Raw genomic sequence first — 12,517 nt, forward strand, 5'->3', positions numbered from 1 at the left:
CCAACGGTTAAAAGAGATAAAAATGCTTCACAGAAGAAAGGTGAGTAGAGTCTGCTTTAAAGCTTAAAGGCAGGGGATGAGGTGAGGCTCCCTTGGTTACAAAAAGAGGCTGAAAATATAGGTTGATGACATGTTTCCTTGGGATAAACATTTATAGAAACTATTGGACCTGGAAAGGCTAGAAGGCACAGATAGAGTCTCTCCAGGTACGGAGTCACATGCCCATTGCCGAAGTAACCAGGTCTGCAATAGCCTCAGCACCGCTGCGGTGCAACACTTCCAAATGCCATTAAGTCTGGATTCTGAACTGGGGCCTGAGGAGCCTGAGGGAGGCACGTGCAAAGCTACCAGACAGAGCAGATGTGCAGAGAGGAGAAAAAGGAACAAAATAAAAAAACTTTCCACTAAAAATGGGCCTGCCATACAAAATTCCAGAACACATAGTGGAATGCAAGGCTAAGGAAGATAGCCGACAAAAATCAAAAATCAACAGTCAGAACACAATTGCACTCCAGTAAAATAAACTATAGCACGGACTGACCAAGACTTGAAGTATGATTAGGGTGCTCAAATAGATAAATAACAGAGGAGTATGCATTGGAAGTGAGTAAGAAATTATGAAACAGAAACAGGTAGAAATAAAACCTAAACTGGAAGATATGGGAAAAAAATAAAAAGCTAATTTGAAATCCTGGAAATAAAAAATAGTCATTAAACCAACCCAATAGCAAAAAAAAAAATCCCTAGGATGTGACTTAAGGGAACTTTAGTTTTAGAAACATGGAATAAATGCCAGAAGCTGAAAGGGGGCACCCTCTGGCGGGAGGGCAGGACTCAGGCAGGAGCAGGAGAGAATGTACTGAAGTTTTCAACTTGGGTCTAGTACTTTGACTTCTCAAACTGTATACACGTATAGCTTTAATAAAATTTTTTTAAAAAAACTAAAAGACTACAAGAAATAAGGAAGGATTACCTGAAGGACATGCAGTTCTTGCTTTCTTCTATATGGTCTCAGTTTTATTCTTGGAATGAAGTAAACCATCAGAGAGATGAGAACATAGATGACATAAATTTTCACCTTCCTTACTTCTTTTATTAAGTTATAATGTGAAACTATGTCAATCAACCACACTGAAGAATATTATAAAAATCAGCTCTTCAAGTCATTGCGGATTCTGATAAGGGTATTGCTCATTCAGTCTCAGTGGGACCCGTGGTGAGTGCCTCGGGCCTCAGTTCCAGGAGAAACTGCTTCAGCTGAGAAGCACATATGTGTCCAGTCTTCCAGCTACTGTGCATTTTGAAATTAGTCTTTAGCTTTGGCTGCTGAGAAATTTAAAGCAAATTTGTGATTTATTTCTTGTCACCATATAGGATCATATGGCATGCATTCTGGGTTCTAACCTGCTTTTATCTTATTTTTTGTCACTCTTATTTCACAAGTCAATATAAAATTTATTGTTGTTGTATTGCATATACAGGTATATATTGATACATATATGTGTATATGTGTGCATGGGTGCCTGTAAGCCACTTCAGAATCTTTTGGGTGGGGAAATGGTATAATTAGATAAAACAATTTAGGTAAAACAAGTTGCAAAAGAGAGGAAAAAGGAAAAGAGAAAAAAAGAAACAAATATAGGCTGGATCTTGGGGTCATGACTTTGCAGGACACTGAACGCCAAGCTAAGAGTCTGAAGTTTATCCTGAAGATGAGGGATAATGCTGAATATTTAAAAAATTCTGAGCAAAGAACGGCATGGAAATAATGCTATTTCAGAAAACTTACTCAAAAACAGTGTGCAAAAGAGATGAAAGGAAAGAAATTGAGTGCCAGGTGACCAATTAGGGGCTATTTCAATAAACTAGGAATGAGGCAAGAGGGCTGTGAGTAAATTGACTGACATGGTGTTTTAAAAGAAGGATCATATGTAACAGGCTTAGGAAGGAAAGTAAATACAGCTTTTTTTTTGCAATAAAGCATGTGACATTCAAGGAAGCACACTATGTACTATCCACAAACTTATGGAAACAATCAATTCTCTTTGGTCTGTTCTGCTTCTACTGCCTTGGATTTTGACCTGCACAAGCCAAATCATCCCAAAACCTCCTCTAGAAGGTAAGTTTTATTTCTTCCAGAAATTAAGTTGCTGCTGATTACAAATGACAACTAACTCCACAAATGCAAATTACACCTGTTATTAAAAGGCCTCTTGCCTTCCTGAAACATGATGCCATGCAAGTCCTCTAACATGCAGATGTGGCACGTAATAAATATTGCTTGATGCAGAAACCTGTTGAGATGAATTTTCTAGGTCCCAAGAAAAGCGGAAAAATAAGCTTGAAAACTTTAAATCTAGGAACTGAAGTAAATTTAATTTTTGAACTAATTTTTAATTTATGCTCTTTTGGGGATGGGCTAAGTTGAATTTACCTCTGTAGTATTTTTGCAAACCAAAGCAACAGTATAGAGATTTCAGAAGGGATGTTTATATCACTAAATAGAACAAAATTCTCAAATAGAAACTCAAAAATATAACTGATGAACTAACCGAAATCAAGTTTATATTTTCATCTAAATACATATCCTACTCATTTCCACTAGGAAACATTTCACAGAAATATGGGATAATAGAGCTGGAAGGGGCCTTAAGACCACCTTGTCTAATTCCCTTGTATTACAGATGATGGACCAAATCAGAGAGGCTGAATGACTTGCCCAAGATCACTCAGTCTGTTAGATACAGAGTGGAGTGGAATCCAGCAGAGTAACTGAGCACTTTTTTTTTCATAATTGAGATTTTATTGGTTGTTTTGAGGATCAGTACACAGACATTTCAATTTGTACATAATTCTTAAAATCTGAAAAATCATGTAGTTGTGACTCTTTTCTAAACAGTTATTCCAGTGACTTACCAGTTTAAAATTTGAAGGCAAATTTTCCTTAATAGGATATCAAGTACCAATATCTTCAAATACTGTTAAGCTGTTACATCATAAATACCACTAATTCACAATTTAATATCATATACATTACATACTCAAATTTTCAATCTTTTGCAATACATTACCAAAGTTATTAGGAAAACTGCACTACCAGGACCAAAGATGTTATGGAACGCACACAGTTCTGAAAGGGACAGCCAAGGTCAAGGGGTAGTTTTCTTTAGGAAACAATTCTACCAAAAACAACATGGGAATGGAAGTAATTTAAAATGTTCAAGACATAGTAAATGTACAATGTGACTCCAAATTGCCATCTAGTATGCTTTGTATTATAAGATATAAAAACTAATCCCCATCTATGGAACGTTAAGCTGACCCCCAAGACAATCAAAGCCTCCTTATTCAATATCCCATTATTTTCTGGTTGTACTAAAAAATAAACAACCAGCAAATGATTTCACCTCTTTAAAAAAAACCCTTTACACTTAAAAAATGTGAGGATGTGGGAGACCCTCCTTAAAAATGTTTCTAGAGCTTCTAAAACAACTTGCATTTACAAAACAGTTGATAAAAATATTCCTCTGGATCATGCAAGAAGGGAGACAGGAGCCACTGATAAGACATAGTAGATTATATTAATCAGACTTGGCTTTTTTTCTCCTGCTTCATCAGAGGCTAGACTCACCTCATTTTTAGTTTCTCCATTTTCTCCAGGTAAATCTTTAGTTTCTTCCTTAGCCACTTCGACCTGTTTTCTCTTTGCTCCCCTTTTTCTCTTCTGTGTGCACTTTTTTGTCTGAAGATATATCCTTTCCTGCTGTCTTTTCTGGCTTCATTCCCACTTTTTCAGGAGCAGGCTTGGCTGACAACCTTGCTGATCTCCTCTTGGGCTCCCCATTCACCACCCCCTCCGTGGAGTTGACCTTCCTCTTGGGCATCATGATGGTGGGGCAGGTGTGCACCAGGTGCCTGTGGGCTACTGCACACACCTTCCCAAAGCTGGATGCTGCCACTCCTCCCACCCTCAAGTACTTTTTTGATTATATAGCTTGGCCTACCTCTAACACAGTATTTGTGATGGCTAACGGTACGTGTCAACTTGACTGGGCTGCAGGGTGCCCAGACATTTGGTCAGACATTATTCTGGGTGTATCTGTGAGAGTGTTTTTGGATGAGATCAACATTTGGATAAATTGACTGAATAAAGCAGATTGCTCTCTCCAATGTGGGTGGGCCACACCCAATCAGTTGAAGCCCTGAAAAGAACAGAAGGGCTGACCCTACCACTAGTAAGAGAGAACTCCTCCTCCCTGACTAGGTGGGACATCAGTTTCTTCCTGCCTTTTGACTCAGTCCAAAACACTGGCTTTCTTGGGTCTCCAGCCTGCCAGCTTTCAGACTGGAACTTACACCATCAGCAATCCTGGGTCTCCTGCCTGCCAACTGCAGATTTTGGGACTTCTCAGTCCCCACAATACATGAGCTAAATCCTTACAATCAGTTAATCAATCTCTCTCTCTCTCTCTCTCTCTCTCCACACACACACACACACACACACACACACACACACACACACACCCTGTTGGTTCTCTTTCTCTGGACAATCCTATCTCAAATAAACTTTGAACTCAAAGGAGTAAAGAAAATGGTCTTAACGGATATGATAGACACTGTAGATCAGCTACCAAAAAGCTATCCACAGCTTTCTTCTCCCTTGTCTTCTTCTAGTGAAGAAGCTTCTAGTGAAAAGCTAAAATTCTGTTTCCTTGCCTCTTTTACACCTACAGTAGTATGTGACATAGCTCTGGCCCATAAGATATAGGTGGAAATCCCTAGGAGGATTTCCCTTTGTTCTTTGCATTTTATTACCCCTTCTTTTTTTTTTTTTTTTTTTGTCTAGAGCTTGGATGCACTGACTGGGGCTGGTGGGCAGCAGTCATCCTGGCACCATGAAGACAAAAGCATATGCTAGGGCTAGCTAAGGAGGAACACAGGAGGATTCTGGGTCTGTGTTGAGACCTATGAGTAGCTGCTCCCATGTTGGACTGCTTCTCTAGAATTCTTGAGAAAAACACATCACACCTACTAAAGCCAGTTTTAGTCAGGTTATCTGTTATTTGTAGCCAAACTCTTTCCTAATATACTATTTTAGCCCAGATTTCAACTGTAACAATAAGCCAAAAGTGAACATGACCCCAGCTTTAGTAAAACAATCACTTACTCAAAGAAAAAAAAACTGAGGGTCTGCCATATAGATGGCATGTAAGAGGCACTAAATCCAAAAACCTTCCCATTCCCAACCAAAGATGCTGATGGGAAGTTAGCTTGCTCCCTACCATTCCAGGTTGTAATCTGAGGAGGAATCCCAGGGGATCCCCTATGATTCCTGGAATGTTTGTGAACGGCAAAACGGGAACACTGAAGTGGACTGAATCTTGGGGAACTATTAGCAATGGGTCCAACTTTTCCCGTTCAATTCACTTATTCCTAAAAGCTCTTTTTAATGAAAACCTAATCATGATCACTGACTCCTGCATCTTTAGAATGAGCTCATGGTCCTTTCGCATGCAGTGAAAGCAACTACCTCTCTCCATCGATGTCAGTGCCAGAAGTCACAGGTAGCTGTGGTACAGGGGAAGGAGCACTAGCTTTATCAAAAGATCTGTGTTTGAGACTTGGTGCTGCCACTTTTCCTTCATCCTCTCCCAGAGGCATATCTCTGAACCTTTCTGAGTTCTGTTTCTTAATTTATGAGTATTAAGCTCAAACGAGATAATGATTACAAAAGAATTCCAACAAATGTAAAACACTCTACAAAAGTAAGATTTCATTAGATAACCTGATTGTGTGCAAACTAAGAGTAAATAGGTTCAATGTGAGGAAAATATAAGATTCATATGAGAAAAGTTTATTCATTATCTTTACGACATTTATTTTGGCTCTTCTTCATTTCTCAGAGAGTAAAAGTTGCTACATAAGTGGTCCCCATCTGATAAAGTAGTGCAGCAGAAAGGCTTACAGAAGAAATTTGAAAGAAATAAAAAGCTAGATAAAACTTGAGAGGTTTACTACTGAGCAATAGCTGTTACCAATCATAACATAATTAACCCTCTTGCCGCAGGCTCTAATAGCACTCTGGCCTTCAGTGTCCTTTTAATTACATGTTTTACACCTACATTCCCTCTAGACTCTAAACTCCATGGATACTTACCTGAGATTAAACCTCTTACTGTCTGGTGGGTGATTAAGAGTTCCAGGAAATAAAACATATGCAGCACAATGTATTATTTTATTTACCTTTGTTTCCTACTATGCACTGAGGGTCATTTACTTCTGGATTAATGAAATAAAAGCAGAGTTCTCTGAAAAACCATGCGGATATTGCCCAGGAGGTGTTCCAAGCTGGTTCCATACAACATACCTTGTCCTGGGTTTGACATCGGAAACAGTCACAGTCAAAGCAGTACTGGTCCCTCAGCTGCTTCCGGCGCTCCTCGCTGGTCATCAGCATATCCAGGTAGCAGATGGTGAGCTGCGGAGGCCAGAGAGGGAGGGGTCACACGGCTGCTGTGATCATTTTCTTTAACCAATGGCTATTATTGTGAATCATTAAAGTAAAACACGTTTTTATTGCACACCAAAAAGTGTAAGTAAGAGAGAAGATACAACTTATGGTCTCTCCACCCAAATAATCACATGTAAAATTTTTAATGCATTACCTTCCAGTCTTTGTTATGTGGTGAGCACATGTGTATCATATATTTATTTTAAAGAATTGGGCTCATTAACTCTATATACTTCTGTACCTTATCTTTTATTCACTAAACAGTAAAATATCAAGAGCTGTTGTATGTTTGATCTTACTAAGTTTTGGTAACAAATTTTGTAACCATTGGCAATCAGAGAAGCCAAATTAATCCTGGCAATCAAATGGGTGGCAGATTATGTAGCCAGATTGCTCTTAAATCCTAATCAATTCTATAGCTGCTTCATGGAATTTAGGGTCAACCAGATTTGGAATCCTGGAACTTAGGAGACAGTTCCCTTACTTCTGAGGCTTTCATTTATTTATTTTAAAAATAAATTTATTTATTTATTTTTGTCTGCACTGGGTCTTCATTGCTGTGTGCGGGCTTTCTCTAGTTGCGGCGAGAGGGGGCTACTCTTCGTTGCGGTGTGGGTTACTGGTCTACGTCGAGATGAGAAAAGAAATGCAAAGTTCACATTTAGAAACTTTTACAGCAATCTGGTAAGAGAAATTTCAGATGGCTCTAATAATAAAACATTGGGCTCTTATTTTATATGTTTTTTAAATGTCATTTTTCTAGTAATTCATTTCCATTAAGTCTTATAAAAAACTATTAGCCGGCAATGGATTAGGGAAAACAATAATAAAGAAACGGGTCCTCCGTGACAGGTACTGGGACCAGCAGTGGCTTCACATCATCCAGGCCTGTTCCCTCTCCGCATCCATCTCCTCTCCCCTCCCGGCTGTCCCAGCCAGCCCGGCCTCACCCTGGGTTCACACACAGGCCTGCCTCAAGGCCTGCGCACTGGCTGTTTCTTCTGCCCTTCCCCCCACTCTACCGCGGTGACCTCCCTCAGCTCCTTTGAGTTTCCATCAAATCTGACTTTCTCACTGAGGTCCAACCTCACTACCCTATTTACAATAACAACCTGACTCCCACCTCACCCAAGCACTCCTAATTCCCTCACCCCACTCTAGTTTTCCTTTTTCTGTAACTTAATCGGCTGGTGACATAACTGCGTAAATTACTTCTTCATTTGCTTTTACGTGTAGAAAGTAATTATGGGGGCCTGTGTGGTGGGGGAAGAAGGGGATACTGCAGGAGAGGAAGGAGGCGGGATTATCCACTGAGGGAGATGACAAAAACTCCCTAGAGCAAAACACTCCATGCGGTTTTCTTAGACTCGAAAGAAAGCATCTCATGCCTACAAAGCATGATCTTACTCGTTTGACAGCATGGTAGGGCAGAGAAGGCCATCCTCGGACAGAAAACACGCCTTTGGGAGGCCTCATTAAAGCGGTCAGTGGGGAAGAAGGTCAAGTCCACCCTGGCCGGTACCAGGGCGACAGAAGCCACCACCTCGTCTGGCCGGCCCTCTACAGACCCTTCACCTGTTAGGCAGCTATAACATGCTCTCCACACACAGAAATCAGAGTACCCGCCCTTTAGAAATGTACACTGATGTTACTGTACATTTACGATGTGCTGGGCATTCACCGAGTGAGGCAGCACGAGGCAGTGAAAACCAGCCAAGTCTTAGATCCATTCGGGATTTGCACCCACATCTACTGATTTAAGCCTGATGCTCTTTTTACAATAACAGTTGTTTCTCATACCTCTGGTCGAGTGGTGGGAAGGGGAGAGGGGGGAAAGTAGGAGAGGCTGACTTCTTAAGGAGCTGCTGCGGCACCATCAGACCTAAGATACTCAAGCCCACACTAAGCAATAGTCTGTAACAACTGGGCTCCTGCAGCTGAGACCACAGCCACTTTTTAATTCCCTAAATCTTTCTTTTCCCTCATGATCTGAAGCCAGAGCTGCCTCTGAGGTACAAAGGGCCACCATATCAGGCAAGTTCCTCTTAAATTCCAAATAACCGATTTCTAAGCACACTTTTTGAAACAGCCTGTTAGTAAGTTTGGGGCAGCATACACATTCATCTTGAATTATCAGGCTCTCAGGGGCCCAGTTTCCTTATATGAGGTGAGACGGTAAAATGCGCTGATCTCTGTGTTCCCTTTTGGGTTAACTCTAGGACCCTAATTCTCAATCCAGCCTGATGGCTCTTAGTCATCAGCCCCAGCTATCGGGTCCGATTAATCGGTAGTCCTTATCGGGTGATTACAATGGGCCCAGTGTGAAGCCAACAAATCCAGGGCCTGTCACACCAGAGAAATATGCTTGACAAACCTAAGAGTTTATTACAAGGGCCAAAACTCATGAGTGATCATGCCAGGCAGTGAATGGGCAACAGGAGACTGGTTATTTCATTTAACCCCAAAAAGAGACTCCTACGGCCTCCCTCAGTGTTCTGTAACTGCCTGGAACCATGACCTGGACTGTGCAATGGTTTTCTAACTGGCCTCCCTGCTGCCGTCAGTCTACACTGCATCTTCCAGACTGCTTTAAGAGAGATCTTCCTAAAGCTCATATTTGATCATGTCATTTCTCTATGCAAAGAGTTCTGATGGTTTCTCCCTGCCTATAGGATAAGGATACACAAGGCTTCCCCAGAAGATTTTCTGTCTGCCTTTCTAGACTCCGCATCTCTCCCTACACCCTACCATCTGTCACCATTATGTACAACGCTACACGCTGAAACAATGCACGCCATGCAACGTGTATGGCGTTGGCCTTCACCAGCCAACGCCCTTTCCTCCAGTCTCAGCTTATTCAGAATTCTCTCCTCCTTCAGGCTTGGCTCAAATAAGCCTCCTCCAATGAAGAATGTCCAGTTCCTCCTGTGCCTCTTTCACGCCATTGAAGTCTGCAAAAATACACTGTATCAAAGCTGAAGTTCTCAACGGCAAAAACATTTTTATTCATATTTTTTGGGGAAAAAAAAAGCCGGATTACCAACTAGTAATGACAGCTAAATCATTTTATCAACCAAAGATAAAAACCTTTATTAAAGACTCGTTGACTCACTAGTTTTAATGGAGAATCTGCTCACTAAATGTAGGGCTCATTTAGTGGTAACATATATATGAAACTTTGCCATTGATCAGTGGATGTTTTAATGGCAAAGAACAAAACTGCATTAAAATATTAATGCTACTGACCGTTGCTTTGCCGTTTTAGTGCAGCTCTTATGGAAAATGCAGTAAATCAATTCCAACATTAGAGTAATATCATGAAAGGTATTTGCTGGATATTGACTTTATTGCTTACTTGAAAATTTCAAGGCAAAGTGAACCCCTTTTCCCTGAAGCCCATCTTCTCATTATGTACTCTGGAGTGGATAATAAGATCAAATTAAAATTAGACTTGGTCTTCATTTCTCGAATTACATTGTCACAATTATAAATTTTTCTAATACTGGCTCTCAACTGAAAATAGACTTTGAAAAATCCTCCCTCTCTTTAAAGTCAAACCTGAGTGTTATTCATGTCTCTTCTCTTGTCACACCCTCAGAGCCAGTCAATTTTCAAATTCTGCTAATTCTAGCTTATAAATATATTCTTCAGTTCCCCCATCACAAGCCACCACCTGAGTCTCCCATCTTCAGGCTGCCACTGTCACCTCTTGCCTGGATTATGCATCATTCTCCCAATCTTGCCTACACACGGAAAAACTCATCGTGCCGTTCCTTCGCTTAAACTCTTCAGTGATGCCCCACTTCCTGTCCCCCTCTCTTCCAACAAATATTTCATGAGTGCATCCTATACACCAGGCACTGTTACAGACCCTTCAGGTGAACTGAGATCCTCAATAAGGCCCCCATGGGTTGCTTGGTCTGGTCCCTGCATATTCCCTCATCCGCTGGTCACATCTGAATTTGTCAGTCTGTTGATGTGAACTGCTTCCTGTTCCTTGAAGTCACCATTCTGTCCCTGGCCCCTGTGTCTTTGTCTAGAATGCCTGCCCCTGTCTTAGCCAACTTTAACCCGCTGGATCCTTTAAAAGTCTAGGAGTCACTTCTCTGGAAGCCTTCCTTATCCTCTCCCACCACCCCTGCTCCTTACCACCATTTGAGTGTCCCTGCTCTGAACTTCTAGAAAGCCCTGTGCCCATTTACACTATTTTAGTTTTCATATTCTATTATTGTGTTCTGTTCTGTGTCAGTTTCCTCAATTACACCTTGAATTCCTGAAGGCAAGGTAAGGTCTTACTCATCTTTGTATTCCCAACACCCACCCCAGTACATGATACCAGTAAGCATGCAGTGAATTTGTTAAATGACTTGGCAAATAGAGATGGCTGGGAGAAGACAAAGACCGTTATGATCCCAAACCATTTTAGATGAAAACTGGTACTTGGGGATACTGATATGCTCAATCTGTGCAAATCACATTTCTCTCAATTGCTGTGGCTCCAGAGAACACTGGCAGCCAATGGCATTATTTGTAACAGCTACAATCTCTTCTAACCAGGAAATCCCATGAGGGTGGCCTGGACTGTCCAGCTTTCTTCCATGATCCACGTTCTTGAAGACTGTCAGGTGATAACATGTGTTTCGTAGCTTAACAAAACCCAGAAGAGGCAGCCATCAGCAACCCAGCATGTGAGCCACGACTTAAACTATAATACACACATCTCCTGGTAGGAGGTGCTGGATGAGGAGACAAAAACCCAAACAAACAAACAAACAAAACAAAAAACAGCCCCCACCCCCTGCTAGACACAAAACAGTCCCAGAACTCAACATCACAGTGAAAATCCTTAAACAGCAAAGTGTTATATGTGGTGCTGGTATGAAGGGAAACGGTCCAAAAAGTCCAAAGGATGACTTTATGTGGAGAGAAACAAAGGTAAGAAATTTCTGTTATGGTGGAACCCTGTGTAATTTTCCAGTTCTCCTTGTCTGAGGTTTGAAATGTTCTCATCTCAAACTGGCAATGCGTTGGCTTTCACGTTACTTTCTTTCCGGGGCCCATGGGACACACCTGAGGATTGGTGGTAGTTTCAAAATGGGTCTAAGGTTCTATTCCACCTCTGGTTTTGTCTCCAGCAAACCTCATTCATTCACTCAACAAATACAGACTGAGGAGTTTCTATATTACAGGCGCTATCCAGTCTTCTCTCATGCAGCCTGCATTCTGGTACTTCCATCCCAAATAGCACATTTTAAAACTGGGGGTGCCCTAATGAGCAATAAAGCCAAAATGCAAAATTGATGCTATAATTCAAATTTTCTACATTTCCTTCTTTATCCAATTTCACAAAAGCCAATATTTGCACAGTAAAAAGGAATTGTCCCTCTTAATTAACCTCAAAATGTCCTTTCTCCCTCTCCACTACCTCTACCACAAGGGGCCGGTTTTAAGTGTGCAGGATGTATTTTCAGTGTTGGGGTGGCTACAAGCATGAACTGAGCAGGGACTAGACATGGGAGTTCCTCACTGATGCAACCATCATACACAGCGAACAGCCGTCCCATCCGGGATGCCAACAGCGCCCTCAGTGAGGAACACTGCTGGTCTTTACACTATGTATGCTCGATTTAACAGAAAGGCAACCCAACGAAGTGTTACTGAATGCCTCCTGGGGTGTAAGGCAAAGTGCTAGGTACTAAAGGAGACACAGTAAGACACAACTGCCTGTCTTCATGAAGCTCAGAGCTGAGCGGAGGAGTCACCAAAAGAGCTGGAATAAGTGCCAAAGAAATATTAATAACCGCTGTAAGAGAGAGCTCAGAAGAAAAGATACTTTAATTTGAGAAATCAGCAAAAGCTTTATAGAAGACATGATGTTTGAGAGGGCCTTGAGGGGTGTGTAATGTTAAGACAGGTAGAAATGGTGGGCAGACAGAGGGGGAGCAACTGAGCAGAGAAAACGTCATGCACCAAGACATGCATAATGGTAGGGCAAGAAATTTATTT

General features: G+C 41.3%; 1 protein-coding gene and 1 pseudogene across 1 annotated transcript in view; both read right to left on the minus strand.

The window, feature by feature from the left end:
• The window catches only part of SMYD3 (SET and MYND domain containing 3), a 707,726-nt gene that overhangs the window by 146,749 nt on the left and 548,460 nt on the right, over nt 1-12,517 (minus strand). Inside the window, exon 8 of the mRNA XM_068538514.1 lies at nt 6,368-6,478. Within this exon, the coding sequence (XP_068394615.1) occupies nt 6,368-6,478 (111 nt within the window). The remainder of the gene's footprint in view (nt 1-6,367; nt 6,479-12,517) is intronic.
• Nucleotides 3,500-3,884, minus strand: LOC137761585 (non-histone chromosomal protein HMG-14 pseudogene; annotated as a pseudogene).

Source organism: Eschrichtius robustus, chromosome 3 (assembly GCF_028021215.1).
Source record: "Eschrichtius robustus isolate mEscRob2 chromosome 3, mEscRob2.pri, whole genome shotgun sequence".
NCBI classification, from domain to species: Eukaryota; Metazoa; Chordata; class Mammalia; order Artiodactyla; family Eschrichtiidae; genus Eschrichtius; species Eschrichtius robustus.